This window comes from Hyaena hyaena, unplaced genomic scaffold (assembly GCF_003009895.1).
Source record: "Hyaena hyaena isolate Hyena2069 unplaced genomic scaffold, ASM300989v1 scaffold_770, whole genome shotgun sequence".
NCBI classification, from domain to species: Eukaryota; Metazoa; Chordata; class Mammalia; order Carnivora; family Hyaenidae; genus Hyaena; species Hyaena hyaena.
Window position 1 is genome coordinate 229,744 of NW_024081405.1, and position 21,802 is coordinate 251,545.

The following is a 21,802-nucleotide window of genomic DNA, read 5'->3' on the forward strand; positions in this document are numbered from 1 at the left end:
CCCTCCCCGAGACTCAACACGCATGCGCGTCAAGATAATCATCCAAAACGACCAACGAAAAAGCTGAAAGCTTTCAGGTGTTCTTCCATCCCTCTCCGGGTGGAAACAAACTCCCAGTGTAAGAGGCTTAAGAACGTGTGAATTTGGTCGTTTTTGTTTTTTTGTTTCTTTTAAGACAGTACATTGCCCCACGAGACTTAAACGTTGAGTAAAACTCGAAATTCTCATCGAAGGCCCGCACAGGTCCCGACCTAATTGAAAATACCACTCCTGTTGATTGGGGACTGTTTACAGTGTAGCTCCTGGAGACCGTTAGGGACGCGGGATTAAGTAAATTAGTTTTACAAAACCTCTCGACAGATTCGAGTTATTGTTGGCCTGAAGTCAGGAAAAAAGAGCACTGAGTACGCATACAACTGCAAAACTTAATCATCAGAGGAATTTTGAATTTACTGAGGATAGCGGCTTTTCCTCTAGAGTTCCTGCGTTATAACGAATCCGCGTCGAAAAGTCTAAGGGCTATTTGACATCGCCTCTCCCACGTGTTCTCTTCCATCCAGCGACTGCGGCGCCCGCCCTGACCCAGACCCTCCGCCCCTAGACTGGACTGGCAGCGCAGCCCCCCAGCCTCGCACTGGTGTCGGATGCGAGAGCCTGTGCTTAAGTATGGTCTCTTTTCTCTGCCCTTAGAATCCCAGGTTCCCAGGCGGGGTGGCGGCAGACTGCGCTCCGGAAAGGTGGAGGGGGTCTCTGGAGGAGGCCGCCGCGTGTACATAGGACTGTAGGGAGGGGTGGGTTGGGGGGGTTGCGGAGACTGCGTCCCCAGAGCAGGATCCTGGGGACCTTCGCGAGCCACTGGGGTGAGGGTCGGATTTGAGGCCCTGATCCACCCCCAGCCCGGGTTTGGGGAGTCAGTGTCTTGTTTTGGAACAGTGAGTTAGATTGTAAAGCATTCACGCGGTGACCTTGAGCTGACAGGCAAGAGACCCTCAACTGAAAAATCTCCTGTAGACAGTACCCACGGCCAGACACCCCTTATCTGATTTTCTAATTTTTGAGAACTTAAAATTTAGACGTTTCCTTTTAGGCTTTATTAAAGGTTTTAAAAAAGCGATTAATCAAAGCACAAAGTGTAATCTGCTGTAAAAGCTAAATAGCAGTGTTTCTTTATTTTTGCATCTCAGCTAATAGAAAACTCCCTAGAATTATGGAGCGTCTGGGTGGCTCAGTCAGTTAAGCCTGTGACTCTTGGTTTCAGCTCAGGTCATGATCTCACAGTTTGGTGGGTTGGATCCCCACATGGGGCTCTGCGTTGACAGCCCGCAGCCTGCCTGGGGTTCTCTCTTTCCCTCTATCTGCCCCTCCCCTGCTTGCTCTCTTTCTCCCACTGTCTCTCAAAACAAATTTTTAGAAAAATCCCTAGAATTAAAAGGGACCTTAAGGGCTCAGTTTTGGAGAACTTTTTAATTATTCTTAATAAGTTTCTGTAATTAATCATTATTTCTTATTTCAGTTACATTTCTTCATCAGTGAGCTCTTAGGTACCTGTTTGTTCACGATTTGTTTTACAATGTAGGTGAATTAAGATTGACAATGTCAGAGACTTTGAAGATGATTTAACTCCCTTATTTTCTAGGCGAAGCTTAGTTACAGAAAAGATGACCTTTCCCCTGTAGTCTCCAAGGCATGGCCATAGGCACAGAAACTTATTAAAATGACTTGTATAAATGATTTGATTACAGGCCCTTTCATATCAGTCCTGAAAACCAAGTAGTCTTGCCCCCATCTAGTCTAGTGCTCAGGGGCTTATCCTTCAGGCCTGGAAGCCGTGCTTTAAACCCAAAAGCAGTAATCTTTCAAAAGTAATTTTTGCTCTGATTAATAATAAGTTGAGTTAGGATTGCCAGTTATTTGGACATAACTTCCTATGCCTTCTGCAATGTGGCAGAGTCCTGTCTTAGGTTGATCAGACAGGTTAGTTCAAATCAATTTAGACATCTGCCCTATCAAAGACACTGATAGCCCTGAAACAAAAATCCTGGCTCACAAGATTGTTTTCTTTCTTTCATTTCTTTTGTTTTGTTAACATCTTAATTTGCTCCCAACTTCCCACTGTCCTATTTCCATACATATCAATATAAATAGATACACTTTTTTTTCTGACTTGTTTGTAAGTAAGTTTCAGACATGATGACCTTTAACCCTGATTTCTTCACCATGTATCTCCTTAAGACAAGTATATTACAGGGGTGCCTGGGTGGCTCAATGGGTTAAGCCTCCAACCTCCAACTTCCGCCTCCATCCTCATCTTAACAGTTTATGGGTTCAAGTACCCCCTTAGGCTCTCTGGGTTTTGCTGTCAGCACAGGGCAAGCTCAATCTCTTACAAAACCATAAGAAGATTGTCACACCTAATAAGGTAACGTAATCAGATTTCTCCAGTTATCCCAAAAATAACTTTATTTTTAACTCAATTTTTTTTTAATTAGGGTCTTAAGTTCACAAATGGCTTAGTTGTCATGACTCTTCAGTCACTTGATCTAGAGCAGCCTTCTATTCCTTTTCTTTATGGTTTTAACTTTTTGAAGACTAGTCTGTCTTACAAATTGTCTCACATTGTGGATTTTCCTAATTTTTCTCTCATGATCAGAATCAGATCAAAGATTTTTGACAAGAATACCACATAGTTGATATGTGTCTTTACTGGTTATGGTGGTGACTGCCCGATCTTTCCAATATAAAGGGACCATTTTCCTTTGATGAAAGATAACCTGTGGAGATACTCTGAGACGATGGTTATATCCTGTTCTCCAAATACCTATCACCCAGTAGTTGTATCATCCATCATGACCCTCACTTGAATTACAAGATTACCAATTACCCAGTAACAGTCATGCAGAGACCAGGGTCAGTTATTGTGATAATGGCCAAGGACATCAGAAGAATCACTTATTGCAAACTAAGTTTGAACAGAATTAGAAATTTGGCTCCAGACCTGGTACAAATCTGCATAGGATTCCAAAAAGGAAATCGCGTCTCCCCTGTCACATCCTAGTTAGTTGTTTTTTTGTTTGTTTGCTTTTTAATATTCAAATTTTTCTGGGAATGGTATGTCCTGTGTTACCTAAATACACTACCTGGGAAGATAAAGATGTTCAGTACTTTTTAATACGTAGAATAACACATCTGCCAAGGAATTATAACCTCAGAATAGATTAAGAAAACTAATTTCACTTATTGAAAATGATTTAGCCATCAGAAGTTTACATTTCAGCAAATACGGCTTGAAGGGAGCTCAGCAGTCATATTGTGATCCCCTCATTTTTCAGGTAAGAAATCAGGCTTCATTGGAGACATTCAAGCAAAGGTTGGACAACTAATTTTCCAGAACAAAAAGGAAACTCATGCATCAGAAAAGGTTTGAATTGACTGACAAAATCTCTCTTTACTCTTTGGTTCCCTGGTTTTATTATATATATATTTTGTTTGACACAAAAATAACTTAGTGCTGTGATCATTCCCAAGACCTAAGCCAGAGATTCTAGAACTCTTATCCCTTCCTTCTCCAGGTTTCAGGGATATAACCATAAGGTAACCTCAGATTGGATAGCTGCCTCTACAATAACATTTGTAATAGCTGACAACTAGGACTAAATCAAAGGCAGCCTCATTATTTCTGCTGTTTTCAACATCAGGTGGTTTGTGTGGCTGTTGGACTTTGTTAATCAGTATAATTTAGGATTAAATCACTGGAAAACAGAATGCTCCACGACTTAGAAGACCCCAAATTAGCAAGTACATGTGAAAGTCACTCACTCAGTTATCTCCAATATTTTCTAGGAACAAGGACCTATAATTAACATGGATCAGTGACTACAGAGAAGAGCTTTGGAGTTTTAGGTGAACTTGAGAAAACTGTTAGCTCTTGAGTTCATTTGTAGGTCTGAGAAGACATTTGAAAAAATAAAATATATAATTGAATGATTCCAGAGAAAAGGAATTCAAGATGTTAACATAGGGGTATTGAGTAGTAGAACTATTTTTCTTTTCCAAATTCTCAAGAAACAGATTACTCATAATATGATAGAACTTTATTTAAAGGAGGATATATATACTATTAATGACTGTATTTTAAAAAGCAATACTGAGAAAATTTTTAAATAAAATTCATACCAAGAACATTTGGGGCACTCTTCATCTATGTGTTGTCAAAGGCTTCCCAGTAACAACCATCATTTGTCAATAATCAGCAGTGTTACCAGTCTCTGAAATGTAACATTTAAATATTTCAGACCTTCTGCCTCTCTGAACTCTAGTTAAAAAGGGATTAATATGAATTTTAACCTGAAGAAATAAAAGGCTAGGAGTAGGAAAAAGAACTGAATTTTGACATCACAGTCAGCAAACATGAAAATTTCTAAGGTTTTTATAAGTAAGGAAAACATCTGGTTCTGTTTTTGTGTGTAGAAACACCAATGTCTTGATGTACAGTGAGTATACTATACAGTGTAACAATTCAAAAGGCTCAGTCTCATTGATGTCCTTTTGTCATTTCAGCTAGAGGCCTATTGCTAAACCAAGCTCTGTAATGCATGTTTTATTGCTCTTGTTATTTTTTTAGGTTCCCATAAAACAGTGGCTTCATTTAACACCTATTTTCACAAAAGTTATCTAACCAGTTCTTGGATCTTTTCAGCTGTTTTCTGAGTGAGAAGCCCAAAAAACTCTAGTTCTGAATGTTTGCTAACATTACACTGCACACTGCATCTTGTTCTTTGGCAAAGATTAGACAGCTAAACAACCTCTTTTTTTATATTAAACTTTTAATTTTGAGATTATTGTAGATTCACTTGGAGTTATAGGGGAAAATGCAGAGTTCCCTTGCACGCTTTACCGACTTTTCCACAATGGTAACATACTACAGAATATCACATATAATATCACAACCTGGATATTGATGATATGGTCAAGATACAGAACATCTCCATTACAGAAGTCCTCATTTCGTCTTTTTATAGCAATACTTAATTCCCTCCTACCCCTATCTCCCCCTTAACCCCTGGCAACCACTAATATATTGTCTATTTCTGTAAGTTTGTCATTTTATGAATGTTATATACATATATATGTATGTAACACTTTGGGATTAACTTTTTTCACTCAGCATAATTCTCTAGAGATTCATCCTTTTTTTTTTTTAAACCCTGCCAATTGCAACGACATGGATGGACCTAGAGTGAATTATGCTAAGTGAAATAAGTCAGAGAAAGACAAAAGCCATATGATTTCACTTATGTGGAATTTAAGAAACCAGATAAACATAGGGAAGAGAGGAAAAAAAGAGGGAAACAAACCTTAGGAAACTCTTAACTGTAGAGAACAAACTGAGGGTTGCTGGAGAGGTGTTGTGTGGGAGGATCGGCCAAGTGGGGAATGGACATTAAGGAGGGCACCTGTTGTGATGGGTACTGGGTATTATATGTAAGTGATGATTATTTAGAATTCACCCTAAATTCTACTGAAAACAGTATTACAGTATATATTAACTAGAATTTAAATAAAATTTTGAAGAAAAAACTTACTCCTTATTGCTGAGTAATATTCTATGGCATTGGTGTACCGGTCTAACCATTCACCTACTGAAGAACATCTGGGTTGTTTCCAGTTCTTGACTGTTATAAATAAGGTTTCCATATACATTCATGTACAGGTTTTTGTGTGAATGTAAGTTTACATTTCTCTGTGATAAATGCCAAAGAATACAATTGCTGGGTCATATGGTAGTTGCATGTTTAATTTTCCAAGATACTTCCAAACTGTCCTGCAGTGACATTACAATTTTACATTACCATTAGGAATATCTGAGTGATCCAGTTTTTCCATGTACTCACCAGTATTTGGTGGTGTCACTATACATTTTAATAACTTGTTTTATTAAGTTTTTGATCCATCTTGAGTTCATTTTTATGTAACTCCTATATAAATGAGAGATTTTGAGGCTAAGATTTTTCCTGTGGATTTATAATTGTTCTAGTACCATTTGTTGAAAAGGCTATCCTTCAATTAATTGCTTTTGTTCCTTTACTAAAAATTAGTTAGGCATATTTATGTAACTCTAATTCTGGGTTCTCTGTTCTGTTCCATTGATCTGTGTCTACTCCTCCACCTGTACCACACTGCACTGATTACAGTAACTCTGTAAGTTGTCTTAGAACCATGCAGACTTCTTCCCATTTTATTCTTTTTTTGAATTTGTTTTAGCTATTTTAGTCCCTTTGGTGATGTAAATTTTAAAATAAATTTGTATTTACAGGAAATCTCACTGGGACCCTGACAGGAATTACATTAAGTCTGTATATTAAGTTTGAGTAAATGGACATCCTTTTTCATACTATGTTGAATCTTCCAAACCACGAATACAATATGTCTCTCCATTTATTCAGGTCTTTGGTTTTTTTCATCAGCATTTTATATTTTTCAGTATACAAGCCCTATACATGCTATGTTCAATTTACCCCTAAATTTTTAAGTTTTTTTTTTAAATTTTATTTATTTATTTTTTTGAGAGCTAGAAGAAAGTACACAAGTACAAGAGTGGGGGAGGGGCAGAGAGGAAGCAGAGGATCCCTCAGAGGATGTGCTGACAGCAGTGAGGGGCTTGCAGGGCTCAGAACTCATAAACAGTGGAGATCGTGACCTGAGCCATAGTTGGACACTTAACCCAACTAAGACACCCAGTCACCCCACTGCTAAGTTTTTTCCTGAGTGACTGTTAATGGTATTGTACTGTTTATTGTCTGCTTATTCATTGCAAGTATATAGGGATAGAATTGATATTTGCACTTATCTTGTATTTTGTGCCTTTGCTGAACTATTTTTAAGAGTGTCTTTACAGATCCCTTGGGATTTTCTATGTTCACAATTATGTCATCTGCAAAGAGAAACAATTTTACTTTCTTCCCTTACCATTTGTATGTTTTATTTCCTTTGATTGCTTTACTGCACCGGGTAGAACTTCCAACAGCATATTAAGAGTAGTAAGAGCAGATCTCATGCCCTGCTTACAATCTTAGGAGAAAATATTTAGTCTTTCACCATTAACTATAGAGTTTTTTGTAGATGCTCATTATGAAGTTGAAGAAGTTCTCTTTTCTTATTTCTCAAAGTTTTTTTTATCATGAATGGGTGTTGAATTTTTCAAATGCTGTTTCTGCATCAATTGATAAGATCTAGTGATTTTTCTCCAAATTCTGAAGCAGCCTTGCATATCTAGAGTAAACCCACTTATTCAAGGTGTATAATTCTTTTTCTATATTGCTGAATTACATTTGTTGTTATTTTGTCACAGATTTTTATGTGTATTTATGAGGATATTTTACTCTAATTTTATGTACTCTCTTTGGTTTTGGTATCAGGATAATACTAAATTCATAAGTAAGTTGTTAGATTTCTATACACGGAGTTATCTGTAGTGCTTTTACTGTTTTGATGTCTGCAGGGTCTATGGTAATATATCCAGTTTCATTCCTTATAATGATAATGTGATTTTTTTTTTATTAGTCTTGCTAGAGGTTTGTTTTAATCTTTGTTCAAAGAACCAGCTTACTGTTTCATTGATTTTTACCTGTTGCACTTGCTTTTATTAACTTCTGCTCTTCATTATTTTGCTTTTCTTTTTCTAGGTGATTGAAGCGAAAGTTTAGATTGTTGATCTGAGACCTTTACTCCTCTCTAGTGAATGTGTTTAGGTGCCAGTTTTCCTCGTGGCTGATTTAGCTGTGTCCCACAAATTCTGATGTGTTGTGTTTTGAGTTTCACTCAGTTCAATAATTTTTTTAAAATTTCCCTGAGACTTCTTCTTCGACCCATGTATTATTCGGAAGCAGTTTATTTTCCAGGGGCACCTTGTGGCTCAGTCAGTTGAGCATCTGACTCTTGATTTTGGCTCAGGTCATGATCTCACAGTTCGTGAGATTGAGCCCTACATTCAGCTCTGAACTCACAGCGTGGAGCCTGTTTGGGATTCCCTCCTTCCCCCCCTCCACATATTTCAAATGTTTGGAGGGTTCTTGTTACTAATTTCTAGTTTAATTCTTTGGGGTCAGGAACACATTCTATATGATTTCAATTCTTTTAAAATTCATTGAGGCAGCTTTTGTGGAACAGAATGTATGGTTTACCCTGGTCTGTGTTCTGTGGGTACTTGATAAAAATATGTATTCTGTGGTGTTGGGTAAACCATCCTATAAATGCAGACTGATTCCTTATTGGTTGATGGTGTTGTTTTTCTATATCCTTGTAAAATTTCTGTCCAGTTCTATTGAGTGTTGAAAGAGGGATGCTGAAGTCCCCACTAGATCGGTTTCCTTTCAGTTCCATTAGTTTACATTCTGTATATTTTGCAACTTCCTTGTTTGGTGTATACACATGTAGGACTGCTATGTTTTCTTGGTAGATTAATCTTAGTGTCCCTTTCTGTCTTGTAATTTACTTTGCTCTGACACCTACTATGTGTGATATTAACATATCCACTATTTTCTTTTGATCATTTGCTTGACAGATCTTTTTTCATCCTTTTTATATTCAATCATTATATTTGAAGTAAGTTTCTGATAACATATAGTTGGTCATGTTTTTTAATCCACTCTACCGATCTCTTTTAATTATTGCTTATATTTAATGTAGTTGTTTATTAGGGCTTAAATTTGCTATTTTATTTTTTGTTTTCTGTTCTGTTTTTCTTGCCCTTCTGTGGATAACTTGAGTATATTTTGGAATTTCATTTTGATTTATTTATAGTTTTTGAGTGTGTCTCCCTGTGTATCTTTTTTAGTGATTGCTCTAGGTACTACATGATACATACATAGCTTATCACAGTCTAATGGTGTCAATACCAGTTTCAGTAAAGTGTAGAAACTTTACCTTCCTTTACCTTCACCATTTATAATATACATTTAGAACCACATTAGACAATTTTACAATTTTTCTTCAACTGTCAAAAACACAATTTAGGAAACTCAAGGAGAGAAGGAAAGTGTATTGTACTTACTCATATTTGTTATTACTGTTTTTTCCCTCCTCCTTGATGTTCCAAGTCTCCTATTATCATTTCCTTTCTGTTGAGAACTTTAATCCTTCTTTTACGGTAGGTCAGCTGGCAACAAAGTTTAGTTTCTTTCAATTGGGAATGTCTTGATTTCCCCTTCATTCTTGAAGCATATTTTTGCTAGATACAGATTTCTACGTTGACTGATGTCATCCTAATTGTTTTCTCCTGTCCGTAAAATGTCACTTTTTCACTTGCTGCTTCCAAAAATTTTTGTCTTTAGTTTTTAGAGGTTTAGCTGTGATATATCTTGATGTAGACTTCTTTTGTGTTTATGCTCTTTCCTTTCATTTGCTTCTTGAATCTATCTGTTCAATTTATTTTGGTTATTTTTCACCTCTTGAAATTTTCATTGGGTTCTTCTAATGTCTTATTTGTTTCAAGCATATTCATAATTGTTTGTTGATATATTTTTTATAATAGTTTTAAATCTGTGTCAGATAATTCTAAGTCTGTCATCTCAGGGTTAGATACATATTAACTATCTTTTTTCATTCAGTTTGAGATTTTTTTTTTAGTTCTTGGTATGATGAGTGTTTTTTTATTGTAACCTGGACATTTTGCATATTGTATATTGAGGCTCCAGATACTGTTTAAACCTTCTCTTCTAGCTGGCTCCTTTTGACACTGGCCCATTAGCAGAAATAGGGGCAAGTGCCCCCTCATTAGTACTAGGTATAGAGTAGAAGTCAAGGTTTCTCACTCTGTCACTTAAGGTGTGTGTAGGGTAGTGTGCTCCTCATTACTGGTGGGGCAACTGTAGGGGTTAGGGCTCTTTAGTAGGCCTCCATTGGTATCACTCTGGCTTAGAGGAACTAGTGTGCCTCATTACTGCCCCCATGGTCTTTGCGGACAACCACAGGAGAGAATGTGGACTAATTAATTTTCACAGCCACTTTAGATAATAAGTGACAAGTCAGTAAGAATGATAAACACATTCAGTTTCAGGAATGCATTCAGTATCAGGAAACTCAAAGCTAAATAAAATGCATAGAAGTTCTTTTAGTCTAGAGTACATGATTAGTATTTGTTTATTCTTCCCTTTTCATACTGTTTATTTCTACTTTTAAAAAGCTTTATTTTAAATAAATCTTTCATATGATATGTTCACCTACAGTAGAACTAGCCAGGATAGAGTTAAGTAAATAATGTGATACGTTGTTATATCTGTATTAACTGAGCCTGGGCTCTCCATTTAGTGATGTGAAAATCCCAGTAATTCAGAAAAGCTTTTATGACTTACCTTCACTTCTCTGCTGCCCCCAAGTTAGATCATAAGTGTCACAGGTTCACAAGTTTCTAATAAATCTCTGTGATCACACTTTTTGAATTGCAGAATGTATATCTCTTGTACTTCCTTTAAGGTCTTTTTAGAAAAATGAATATCTTTCATTACTATTCATTACAATTAATAGAATCTTTGTATCTATGCATTTACCATCTCTATGGTAAATGATCATTGTTATTTTAGGTCAAATTACATTAGGAACCAGGGGAATAGTTAAACTTAAGTACTTGCAGAAGACACCAGACATCTCTTGGTTTCCCTTAAAACTACTAGGAATGAGGCTCTCGCAAGTGACCTTGCAAGGTAGCAAAACAAGCTGTCTTAAAACTGAAGATTTAAAAAAAAAAAAAAAACAACTGAAGATTTAGATGAACAGAGCCAATCATCAGCATTAAAAAAATCTAATTCTAGGGGCGCCTGGGTGGCTTAGTCGGTTAAGCGTCCGACTTTCGCTTAGGTCATGATCTCGCGGTTCGTGGGTTCGGGCCCCGCGTCAGGCTCTGTGCTGACTGCCAGCTCAGAGCCTGGAGCCTGTTTCGGAGTCTGTGACTCCCTCTCTCTCTCTGACCCTCCCCTGCTCACGCTGTCTCTCTCTCTCCTAGAAATAAATAAAAATATTAAAAAAAAAAAAAAATCTAATTCTAAACTATAGCATTCCTTGTTGCCATTAATAACCTTGGAGATGGGGGGCAGGGGGATGGATATAATTACATACTCCATTAGAAATTTATAAAATAATAAAAATAATTTCAGGTAAGCATTCTTTCATTTCTTTTCATAAACTGTTTTTGTTTTAATTACCAAACTCTTCAGCTAGCCAAAAATATTTGTTCACACACTAACTTTTCCTTAATTTTCAAATCAGGTGACTAATAAACATAGCAAAAGAATATGGCTGCACAAATACCAGAATCTGATCAGATAAAACAGGTAAGGTATTACAATTAATGAAAAAGAATTTTGCAAAAAATTTAAGTCACCTCTGAATGCAACCATGTCAGTCAATGATACTACAAAATAACTTCAAATTACATTTGCAAAAATGTATTTTAAATGATATGAAACATTTTTTTCCAGATAATTTGACAGATAATCCAGGAAAAAATAAATATTCAACTAGAAAATCTGTCGATATTTGTAGACCATACTACACAGGTCATACTATGCCCACCTGACTTAAAGAATTTTTACTTCAAGTATAACGGGGTATTTTGCCCAAATACAAAACATCAGTAATTAAAGTTTCAAAACATCTTTTTTTTTAAAAGCCAAATATTAAAGAATGCTCTGATTTGTTCATAGTTTAAAGAATTTCTTGGAACCTACAATAAACTTACAGAAACCTGTTTCTTGGACTGCGTTAAAGACTTCACAACAAGAGAAGTAAAACCTGAAGAGGTATGAAAAGTGCTGCTTTCTAAAAATTCTCTAAGCTTGTCATACACAATAGAAATGAGATCCTCCTAACCATTTCGCTTGTTCCAGTTATTACAGGAATCTGGGTTGCCTTTTATGTACCACTGCTCAGAGCAACTGAAGCAGTCGAGACCCATGGCATTGAGTTTAATGATCCCAAATGTAATATGACAGTCATACTGTACCATGGCAGATTTTGGTTTTTTTAGATAAGATGCTTGGGGCTTGCTAAATTGTTGTTCCATAGCACAGATTCTTACTAATTAGCATTCAGTCAAGATGGCCTGGCTAGAGAAACTTGACCCTGAGAACTCAGGTTAATTTTGGAAAAAACAGAGCTTAAGTTAGGTGGCTCATACTGCATAGGTGGACTCTGAAAACTTAATCCTCTCAGAAATCTTAACTTCTAATATGCTCATCAAAACATTTATATACTGGCTGAAAGGGCATACATTCATGCCAAGAACATATAACTAGCAATCAGTAAGTCCTTGTTAAATAAATGACAACGTTTGAAAAATGCTACTATTTTACTTAGTATAATATTAAGCTAATATAATACTCTTATTAGAAAGAAGTGTTAAAATTTAAGAATATTGGGAATGGAGTTTCTCATTAAAAAGGGACAAACTACGGGGCCTGTGTTTTAACAATCAGAATAAGATATGGAAAAGGCAGGGACATTAATCATTGTTTTTAGTGCTTACAAACTTGTAGGCATTCAGTATATATTAATATTTGTAAATGGATAAAACTATTAACAATTGGAAGCTACAGTCATTTGCTACTCAATACCATTTAGTTCTTGTATTTTCAAAGAAAAGCAAACCACCCACTGGTTGTTTATGTAAAAATACATGCATTTTTTAAAAAATTAATATTTCTGTGTTGCCTCTTGGATCCTGTCTTTTTGTTTCTAGACCACCTGTACAGAACATTGCTTACAGAAATATTTAAAAATGACACAGAGAATATCCATGAGATTTCAGGAATATCATATTCAGCAGAATGAAGCCCTGGCAGCCAAAGCAGGACTCCTCGGCCAACCACGATAGAGAAGTCCTGATGGCCGGACTTTAGATTAAACATTGCCAGCAGCTGTTGTGACGGAAAGAGGAGTCCTCTGACAGAGTCCCCCTGAAAGCAGTAGCCACCATGTTAACCTGTCATAACTGTTTGGCAAATGGAAAACAACTGGAGAAACAAAATTGCTTTTTACCGGGAATAATCAAAATAGAAGGTCTTATTCAATCAAAATAATAAGATGCAACATTTGTTGAGGCCTTAAGATTCAGCAGCTTGGTAACTTCATTAGAAAAATAAACCTTTGTTTCTTCAATTGTGACTGTTAATTTTAAAGCAAAATATGTGTTCAATCATGTATGAGATAGAAAAAAATTTTTTATTACTAAAAGTAAAATAAATGGAATATCACTGAGCAGTTGTTTATACTATATATGGTACCATAGTATTCTGACTGGACTGTGGATACGTTGAAGTGTTTTTCAAGCACGATCATCCTCCAAGTATTCCTGTTCATTCATGTCTGCCTCAAATTGCTGGTAAATACATAAAATAGTTACTTGCTCATCATTTCAATGCACGATCCTTTTCTTGCCTCCCTTTTTGTGTCAGGATGGGCACTACACATTCTTATCCTAACCATATTTTCATAGATCTTCAGGAAACATCCCATCTGAGATTACCTTGAGAATGTTTAAGAGTTGACTATTATGCTCTACTGAAGACTGTGTTTTGTGTTTTGTCCAAAAGCTGAGAGTCTAACAATATAGAGTGTATTCTCAGCCATGTCATGTGATCAGTGCAATAAAAAGTGAACTGAAGTTAAAGTAGTGCCTTAGGGCTAAATGAATCCTAAAACAAATCCAGACATCTGCAGGAAATTCTAGTTGATGCATAGGTATACCAAGCAGTTTGGAAAATGTACGTTGACTAATACCTACTAATAAACTGGCTTATGAATGGATTTCATTTGATACCAATCTAAACTTTTACTTAAGAAAATACTAATTATAACTAGCCTATGTGTTTACATTATCAAAGTAATTTCTCTTTTGTCATAGGATTTGAAGCCAGAAGTATTCTGCTTTGATAAACTAAGGTTTTCTGTATTACATCTAGTTTTGAAGCTATTACATCATATAACTAACAATACCATTTATTACAGGCCTCTTGACATTGCAGTCACTAATTGTGTCTTTGAAAGTACAAAGACTAAATATTAACGCTATCTTTAATGTTGAAACCTCTAGAAGACTCAACAAAATAAACAATTCATTATAGTTAAAAGAACATGAAAGAATATGCTTGTTTCCTCATAAGGCAAGAAAAGCAACCAAAAATTCAGAGATTTTACTCATTTAAAACCCTGGGCTATCCACACACAAACTGCTATTTTTATATACTCAAGCCTAACATGGTTCATTTAGCAAAGACAAGTGCGTACTCACCTGGCAAATAAGGGGAATTTTGTGCAACAGCATCTCAAATACCTTAGGAGGGAGTGTGTGTTGGAAAACCTTCAGAAGTTCCTGTGGTTGTCCACACACTAAAAGGGCATTGCTGAGATGTTCAACCCCCAGTTGATGCTCTCCTGAAACAGATTGATACGGTTTAAAGCAAAATTCTAACATTCTTCTAAATATATATATCCCACAAATTACCAAGAAAACACCAAGTATTAAAAAAGCATATCAAACTACAGACTATTTAAACAAGTCTTAAAGAATAAAGACTTGGGGCACCTGGGTGGCCCAGTCAGTTAAGCACCCAAATCCTGGTTTCAGCTCAGGTCATGATCTCATGATTTGTATGCTGAAACCCTTAGTCAGGCTTCACACTGGTAGTGTGGAGCCTGCTTGGGATTCTCCTTCCCTCTCTCTCTCCCCTTCTCCCTCTCATTCTCCCTGGCTGATGCTCTCTCTCAAAATAAACTTAAAAAAAAAAAAAAAGGTAAAGACTACAAATGGGACAAATGTTGAGCTGCCAATTAGATACACTGCGCTCAGAGGCGCCTGGGTGGCTCAGTAAGGTAAGCAGTGACTTTGGCTCAGGTCATGATCTCACAGTTCGTGGGTTTGAGCACTGTGTCGGGCTCTGCTGACAGAGAGCCTTGAGCTTGCTTCATTCTGTGTCTCCGTCTCTCTCTCTGCCCCTCCCCTGCTAACGCTCTGTTCCTCTCCAAAAAAAAAAAAAGAACATTAAAAAGAATTTAGATTCACTGTGATCAAGCTGCAAGATGAATAATTTTTTGACCCAAATTACTATTAAAAAGTGCATTCTTGGGAGTGTTGGGGTGGCTCAGTCAGTTAAGCGTCTGTCTTTGGCTCAAATCATGATCTTAAGGTTTGTGAGTTTGAGCCCTGCGTCGGGCTCTGTGCGTACAGTGCACAGCCCACTTTGGATCCTCTGTCCCACTCTCTGCCCTTCCCCTGTTTGCGCTCACTCTCAAAAATAAATATTTTTAAAAAGTGCACTCTTTCTTAGTTTGCATGTTGTGCAATATGGGTTTGCAAGAAGGGGGTGTTGAGTATTTTTTAAAGGTGGTCTGCTGTTACTGATAGAAGATAGTTATCTTTAACTCCACATGTGTGACTGATGAAATATAAATGAAACACCTGATGTTCTGGCTAAATGAGAATTCAGAAACAGATCCTGTTATCAAAGAGTTTGAAACAAGGTTTAGTGTAACATGAATTACATATATAGGGGAAGAAAAGAGATTTATGAACTTTGACTTCTAAGTTTTAAAATGAGTTTAAGGATGACTGGCTGTAAAGTAAGAATGAAAATTTATGCACTGTGGAAGTTAATCATACAATTTTTTAAAAATGTTTATTTTGGGGGCACCTGGGTGGCTCAGTTGGTTAAGCCTCCGACTTCAGCTCAGGTCATGATCTCATGGTTCGTGAGCTTGAATCCTGCATCAGGCTCTGGGCTAACAGCGCAGAGCCTGGAGCCTACTTTGGATTCTGTGTCTCGTTCTCTCTCTGGCTCTCCCCCACTTGTGCTCTGTCTCTGTCTCTCAAAAATAAATAAATGTAAAAAAATAATTTTTTTAATGTTTATTTTGAGAGAGAAAGTAGAGGAGGGGCAAGAAGAGAGGGAGAGAGAGAATCCCAAGGAGGCTCTGAGTAGCGTCAAGCCTGATGCAGGGTTCAAACTCACGAACCATGAGCTCATGAACTGAGCTAAAATCAAGAGTCAGATGCTTAACCAACTGAGCCACCCAGGCGCCCCAATCATGAAATTTGTTTGAGTGAAAACATGGAAACAGTCTTACTATTTCATTCTAAGAAACTGAGGCAAAAATCAGTGAAATGATTTAAAGTTTCACAACCAATTTAATACCAAAATCAGTAGTAGAACCTAATTTTCTGAACCTTCAGAATACAGTGTGTTTGCCTCTCAGGTGTTACATAACTTTGCATTTGTTGGTTGAAATACTTGGTCATCTGAAGATAAAAGTGCATGACAGAAAACAATGCTTCCCAGATTGTAATAAATTGAAAAACCATCAGAAGGACACACAAAGCAAACCTTGCCTATATTACATAAGTTTTAAGAGTTAAAGTTCTTGTGTCTAGACACCTAATTTTACATTTTCAACCCAAGAAACTTTCATTGCTGGGTTTTCAGTAACTTTGTAGGAATTTAATGAAGGTTAATGAAAGGTTTAAGTTAATAAAATTACAGCTTTATGGGCATGATACATGAAGTCAAAATACTTTGATCGTATTGAACCTTTTTTTAAAAAAAGATATAATAGTTCCTCCTCTCAAATTGATAGAGCTAATATGATACAAAAACAATTTCAAACAAAATTACTGGCTTTGTCATCCTATGTGGACACAACCACGATGAGATGGCTACAGGACTATACTACCCGACAGCAAAGGAATGAAAATTGGGAGTGGTGGCAGAAGGAAGTGGAGAAAATGGAAAAGATTCTAGAAAACTAGGTGAAAAATTATTGCATTAAAAAACTGGTCCTCAGTGTACTTTCATAATGTAGGGACATTTAAAAAATATGGATGCCTGGGTCTTGCCCCAGAAATTCTCATGTAATTGGTGTAGGGTAGGGGCGCCAGGGTGGCTCAGTCAGTTAAGCATCCGACTTTGGATCAGGTCATGATCTCACGGTTCGTGAGTTCGAGACTACATCTGGCTCTGTGCTGACAGCTCAGAGCCTGGAGCCTGCTTCGGATTCTGTGTCTCCCTCTCTCTCTGACCCTTCCCTGCTCACTCACTCACTCAGAAATTTAAAAAAAAAAAATTTTTTTTTAATTTTTAAAAAAATTGGTGTGGGGTTTGGTGGGATTTTAAATAAGCAACCAAGATGAGAACTCCATTAGAAGTAAAATATGGACATACAGAACACTTAAATAACCAATTTAGGGATTTAGAGAAATAGTGTTATCCTTAAGAAATTTTTTTTTCCTTTTTTAAAAAGATATTTTATTCTTTTTTTTTTTACAAATAGTTTATTGTCAAATTGGTTTCCATATAAGAGATAAAAAAATTTTTAATGTTTATTTATTTTTGAGAGACAGAGAGAGACTGAGCATGAGCAGGGGAGGGGCAGAGAGAGAAAGGGGGACACAGAATCTGAAACAGGATCCAGGCTGCAAGTGGTCAGCACAGAGCCCTATGCAGGGCTCGAACCCACGAACTGTGAGATCACGACCTGAGCCAAAGTCAGACGCTCAACCTACTGAGCCACCCAGGCACCCCAAAGAGATAAAATTTTTAAAACCTAAGTTTGCAATTTTTATCTTAATCATCTCAATATTTGTAACATAGTCACCTCTATGACATGAAGGCTCAAGTGAATAAAGATGTGTCATAAAATAACTTTAGTTTATAATTCCTTCTTTTCTCTCCATATTTGTACTATCCCAATTCAAAAAATGTTAAAACTGAAAGGTTCTATTTTAATTATCCCCATGTACAAGCATTATCCACATCTAAAAATTAATCAAGATTTTGTGAGGCCCCTAGCTTATATACTTTGAGGCCCTTTTCTTTTAAAAGATTTTATTTTTTTAAGTAATCTCTACCCCCGCAGTGGGGCTCAAACTCATGACCCTGAGATCAAAAGTCACATGCTCTACTGAATGAGCCTGATAGGCACCCCTGGGGAGCCCTTTTAAGAAAAAGAATATAAAATTATGAAAACAAAATTGGTAAGACTCATCCCAGAACATTCAAAGAGACTCGTGCAAATGAAGGTCCTTAAAATTTATGCTTTATTTCCTTGTGTAAAATCATTCCTGTTTAGGGGCAGCTGGGTGGCTGAGTCTGTTAAGCATCTGACTTCAGTTGAGGCAATGATGATCTCACAGTTTGTGGGTTCAAGCCCCGCATCAGGCTCCGTGTTGGCTGTGTAGAGCTTGCTGGGATTCTCCCTCTGCCCCTCCCCCGCTCACGCTTTCTCTCAAAAATCAATGTATTAAAAAAATCACTTCTGTTTATAACATCTAAATCAGTTCTAACTATTCATTTTGTCATTAATATTTAAGATATTTTAGCCCATTTATAAAACTTCCTAAAAGAAACACTCTAATATCGAATACTAAAATTTCAAATTATAATGATTAATATGCAATAACTCTAATTTTTTTTTCCATTTCTCAAAACCTTTATCATGGTTTTAAGCCACTGAATTAAAGTAAAAATCTTGAGTATTGCTATCTGTTGTCCAGGATCCTGACTTTGTTTTCATAAATTCTGGAGGATGCTACCTCTTAAATGCAGGTGAAAAACAAAATTTTTCCAAAAAACAGAATCAAAAGAGCCAAAATAGGTACAGGCACTGTAAAGAGAGGAAATTTGCAAAACTTGAAAAAAAGATACATAAATGGGTATAATGCTCATTTATCCAGAAACATCATTCATCCCTCACATAAGAAGCCTAAAAGCTGGGGCACCTGGGTGGCTCAGTCGGTTAAGCATCCGATTTCAGCTCAGGCTATGATCACATAGTTCGTGGGTTCAAGCCCCACGTCGGGCTCTGTGCTGACAGCTAGCTCAGAGCCTGGAGCCTGTTTCAGATTCTGTATCTCCCTCTCTCTCTCTGACCCTGCCCTGCTCACACTGTCTCTCTCTCAGAAATAAATAAAAAACATTAAAGAAAAAAAGAAACCTCAAAGCAAATTACTTTCCTTTCCAGAGTTTAGCACCAGAACAAAGACATGATTCCTAAAGATAATATTTATAAAATACTTCCAGCATCTACCATCATTTTACCTGACAATGTTGTGAAGCCTTCTCAAATCTATGTGGAATTAGGTGGGGATAAATTATTATTCAAAATCCAGTTAATGGCCATTAAGTCCAAGGTAGCCCCTACAGACATCACTACATTAAATACAAGAATGGTCATTTATAATGATTTTATCCTCAAAAATAAGCAATTATTGATGCTCCTGGGTGCTCAGTCTGTTGGGCATCCGACTTCAGCTCAGGTCATGGTCTGTGGGTTTCAGCTCTGTGATGGCTCTGTGCTGACTGCTCATAGCCTGGGGCCTGCTTCAGATTCTGTCTCCCTCTCTCTCTCTGCCCCTCCCCCACTCATGCTCTGTCTCTCTCCATCTCTCAAAAATGAATAAACGTTTAAAAATTTTAAAGAAAGTAATTATTGGGGTGCCTGGATGGCTCAGTTGGTTAAGCATCCAACTCTTGATTTTGGTTCAGGTCATGATCTCAGGACTCATGAAATCAAGCCCCGTGTCAGGCCCTATGCTGACAGCATGGAGTTGACTTGAGATTCTCTCTCTCCCTCTCTCTGCCCCTCCCTCACTCTCTCTAACAAATAAACTTAAAAAAAAAGTAGTTATTTTGTTAAGACTACTCTTCAGAATGCAGAAAAATTTTATAAAACAGTTTAAACTTCTTAAAATTTTAATTCATACAACATTTAGTCATTTGGAAAGTTCATTTACTTAGAATTTTATCTGACAATAAATGAAGTTACTTTATTTGGCTTTGCTTTTCCATCTGCCCATTTCCTAGACTGCAACATCAAACTGAATGGTCAGTATAATATGATGGGGATGAACAGTGGAATCAAGCAAAAATGCTGGGGCAGTTTCTCTTTAACTAAAGCAAGTTAGCTAACACATCTAGCTAGTTAAGTTCTCTGACATACAAACATCAATCAAAATATTTTTTGAACATGTATTATCAAAAGTAACTGCTTACAAAAGAATGTTTACATTCTCACCTCTGGATAACCAAAGTTCTCCCATGTGTATCTCTTGCAGAAAAAGTTCTTGCAATTTTTCATTCTTTGCTGGATCGCACAACTAAAAGATTCATGGAATAGTTAACAATGAGTAATGAATGTAAGGTATAGGGTTATTGATCAAAATTATTTTTTATGGAAAAAAACTATCTTGAACCTAGTCTCGAAGTGCAAGCTATGATAAAATAGTTGTTCTTTTTAATATTTAAAACAACTTCCTAAAATGGAGTTAACACTTTTAGGTGATTAAAAAAAAAAAAAAGGCATACTGAAATTAGGTTGAGATGCTTGTAGTAGCTTTCATGCAAATTTTACCTAGCTTCTAAGTACACACAGCATCAGCCCTACTGGAATTAACTATGACAAACACAGCTTTGTAGGTTGTCAGTGTGTTTTCTTGCCTATGGTACTAACAGTGCTTGTAGATTTGGCAAAGGGCACGGTGAGCGACTGGCACGGCAGCGGGTGGTGGTGTTCAAAAGCACGCAGTGGTTGGGGTCGGCCTGGTTCATAAACGTAACCAGCATCGCAGGACGGCGTCATCACTGGTACCACGCCCAGGGCTGGTCTTTAAATGTAGGTAAAGTGGACAATCCTTGACCCAAAACGTCAACTCCACTGCCAGTCACTTTAGCTCCAGTCTGTCCTATTTCAAGAGTTTGTATGTTTTGTGCTTGCTGCCCTCAAGAATTCTTTTCATTTTTTTTTTAATTTTTTAATGTTTTATTTATTTCTAGGGGAGAGAGAGAGAGAGAGACAGCGTGAGCAGGGGAGGGTCAGAGAGAGAGAGAGAGAGAGAGAGAGAGAGAGACTCTGAAACAGGCTCCAGGCTCTGAGCTGGCAGTCAGCACAGAGCCCGACGCGGGGCTCGAACCCACGAACCGCGAGATCATGACCTAAGCGAAAGTCGGTCGCTTAACCGACTAAGCCACCCAGGCGCCCCAAGAATTCTTTTTAAAGTGGGATGAGCTTCCTTTTCTTTTGTAAGCAGACAACAAAAACTACCCGAATGTAAGCCAGGTGCGGCCGGGCAGGCAGGGGCGCCTCAAAATCCCCGCTCGTGGACCAGGCTGGGTCCCCGACTCCGAGCCCAAGTCTGCATGGCGGGGACGTTACGCACTATAACGCGTCGCTGGGCACGTCACCTGGGCGCCCCGTCCCTCGGTCTTCGGCTGCTGGGCTCTTCTTTCTGCAAATACAACGGGGCACGTGCCACTCGGGAGCCCTCCCGCCGCCCGCGCGCGCCCCGTGGGCCCGCCCGCCCGGCCGCGCCGCCGCCGCCGTCGCACTCACTGTCCCGCAGGCGGCGCCTGAACGCGGGGTCGCCACGCCGCTTCCGGTCGAAGTACACACAGTAGCCGAGGAAGGCGACGGCGCCGCAGGCAGCCAGGGCCGCCAGGAGGCAGAGGACGGTGCGGACGCACGGCATCCGGCCGCGGGCGTCCAGGCGCCGAGCGTTGGGCGCGCGCCGCCGAGCGCGGGGAGCCGGCCGGCAGGGGGCGTCGGCGCGGCACCCATCCCCGCCTCGGGGCTTCCTGTGCGCCCGGCCGCAGGCTTGCGGAGCGGCGCGTCGACGCCTCGCCCCCGACGGGCGGAGCGAGGAGGAAACCGAGGGTCCGAGAGGACAAGTGTGCGACGACGTCTCGTGGCTGCCGAGGAGCAGAGGTCTGCGGGAAGCAGGTCTGTCGCACTCCGAATTCTGAACCCCTTCCCCAAACGCGCTCCT

The 21,802-nt window shown here is 38.3% G+C and overlaps 2 protein-coding genes across 5 annotated transcripts; one reads left to right on the forward strand and one right to left on the reverse strand.

The window, feature by feature from the left end:
- The first annotated feature begins 272 nt into the window (after positions 1–272).
- Positions 273–12,922, forward strand: TIMM9 (translocase of inner mitochondrial membrane 9). 4 transcript variants are annotated; one of them, XM_039218690.1, is made up of 5 exons: positions 278–664; positions 3,330–3,418; positions 11,260–11,324; positions 11,697–11,792; positions 12,731–12,922. In XM_039218690.1, the coding sequence occupies exons 3-5, from the start codon at positions 11,286–11,288 to the stop codon at positions 12,863–12,865; spliced, it is 270 nt and encodes an 89-aa protein (XP_039074621.1). In that variant the 5' UTR covers positions 278–664; positions 3,330–3,418; positions 11,260–11,285; the 3' UTR covers positions 12,866–12,922. The 4 variants fall into 4 exon arrangements, with proteins under 4 accessions (XP_039074624.1, XP_039074621.1, XP_039074622.1 ...); XM_039218691.1 differs by lacking the exon at positions 278–664 and adding an exon at positions 2,266–2,419; XM_039218693.1 differs by lacking the exon at positions 3,330–3,418 and having other exon boundaries at positions 273–664.
- Positions 12,923–13,069: 147 nt separating this feature from the next.
- TOMM20L (translocase of outer mitochondrial membrane 20 like) lies at positions 13,070–21,510 on the reverse strand. The gene is made up of 5 exons (XM_039218689.1): positions 21,370–21,510; positions 21,222–21,265; positions 20,056–20,137; positions 14,282–14,424; positions 13,070–13,369 (listed from the first exon to the last, which is right to left on the reverse strand). The coding sequence occupies exons 1-5, from the start codon at positions 21,503–21,505 to the stop codon at positions 13,316–13,318; spliced, it is 459 nt and encodes a 152-aa protein (XP_039074620.1). The 5' UTR covers positions 21,506–21,510; the 3' UTR covers positions 13,070–13,315.
- Between the last annotated feature and the right edge of the window lie 292 nt (positions 21,511–21,802).

What these genes read in the sequence shown, in the direction of transcription:
- TIMM9 (XM_039218693.1), top strand. Translation starts at nt 11,286, where the DNA reads ATGGCTGCACAAATACCAGAATCTGATCAGATAAAACAG. An exon ending in AATCTGATCAGATAAAACAG is followed by an intron (nt 11,325 to 11,696) that starts GTAAGGTATTAC and finishes ATTTGTTCATAG; the next exon opens with TTTAAAGAATTTCTTGGAAC. An exon ending in GAGAAGTAAAACCTGAAGAG is followed by an intron (nt 11,793 to 12,730) that starts GTATGAAAAGTG and finishes TTTTGTTTCTAG; the next exon opens with ACCACCTGTACAGAACATTG.
- TOMM20L (XM_039218689.1), bottom strand. Translation starts at nt 21,505, where the DNA reads ATGCCGTGCGTCCGCACCGTCCTCTGCCTCCTGGCGGCCCTGGCTGCC. An exon ending in CAGGCGCCGCCTGCGGGACA is followed by an intron (nt 21,266 to 21,369) that starts GTGAGTGCGACG and finishes TTGTATTTGCAG; the next exon opens with AAAGAAGAGCCCAGCAGCCG. An exon ending in AAATTCCCCTTATTTGCCAG is followed by an intron (nt 13,370 to 14,281) that starts GTGAGTACGCAC and finishes TGTATTTACCAG; the next exon opens with CAATTTGAGGCAGACATGAA.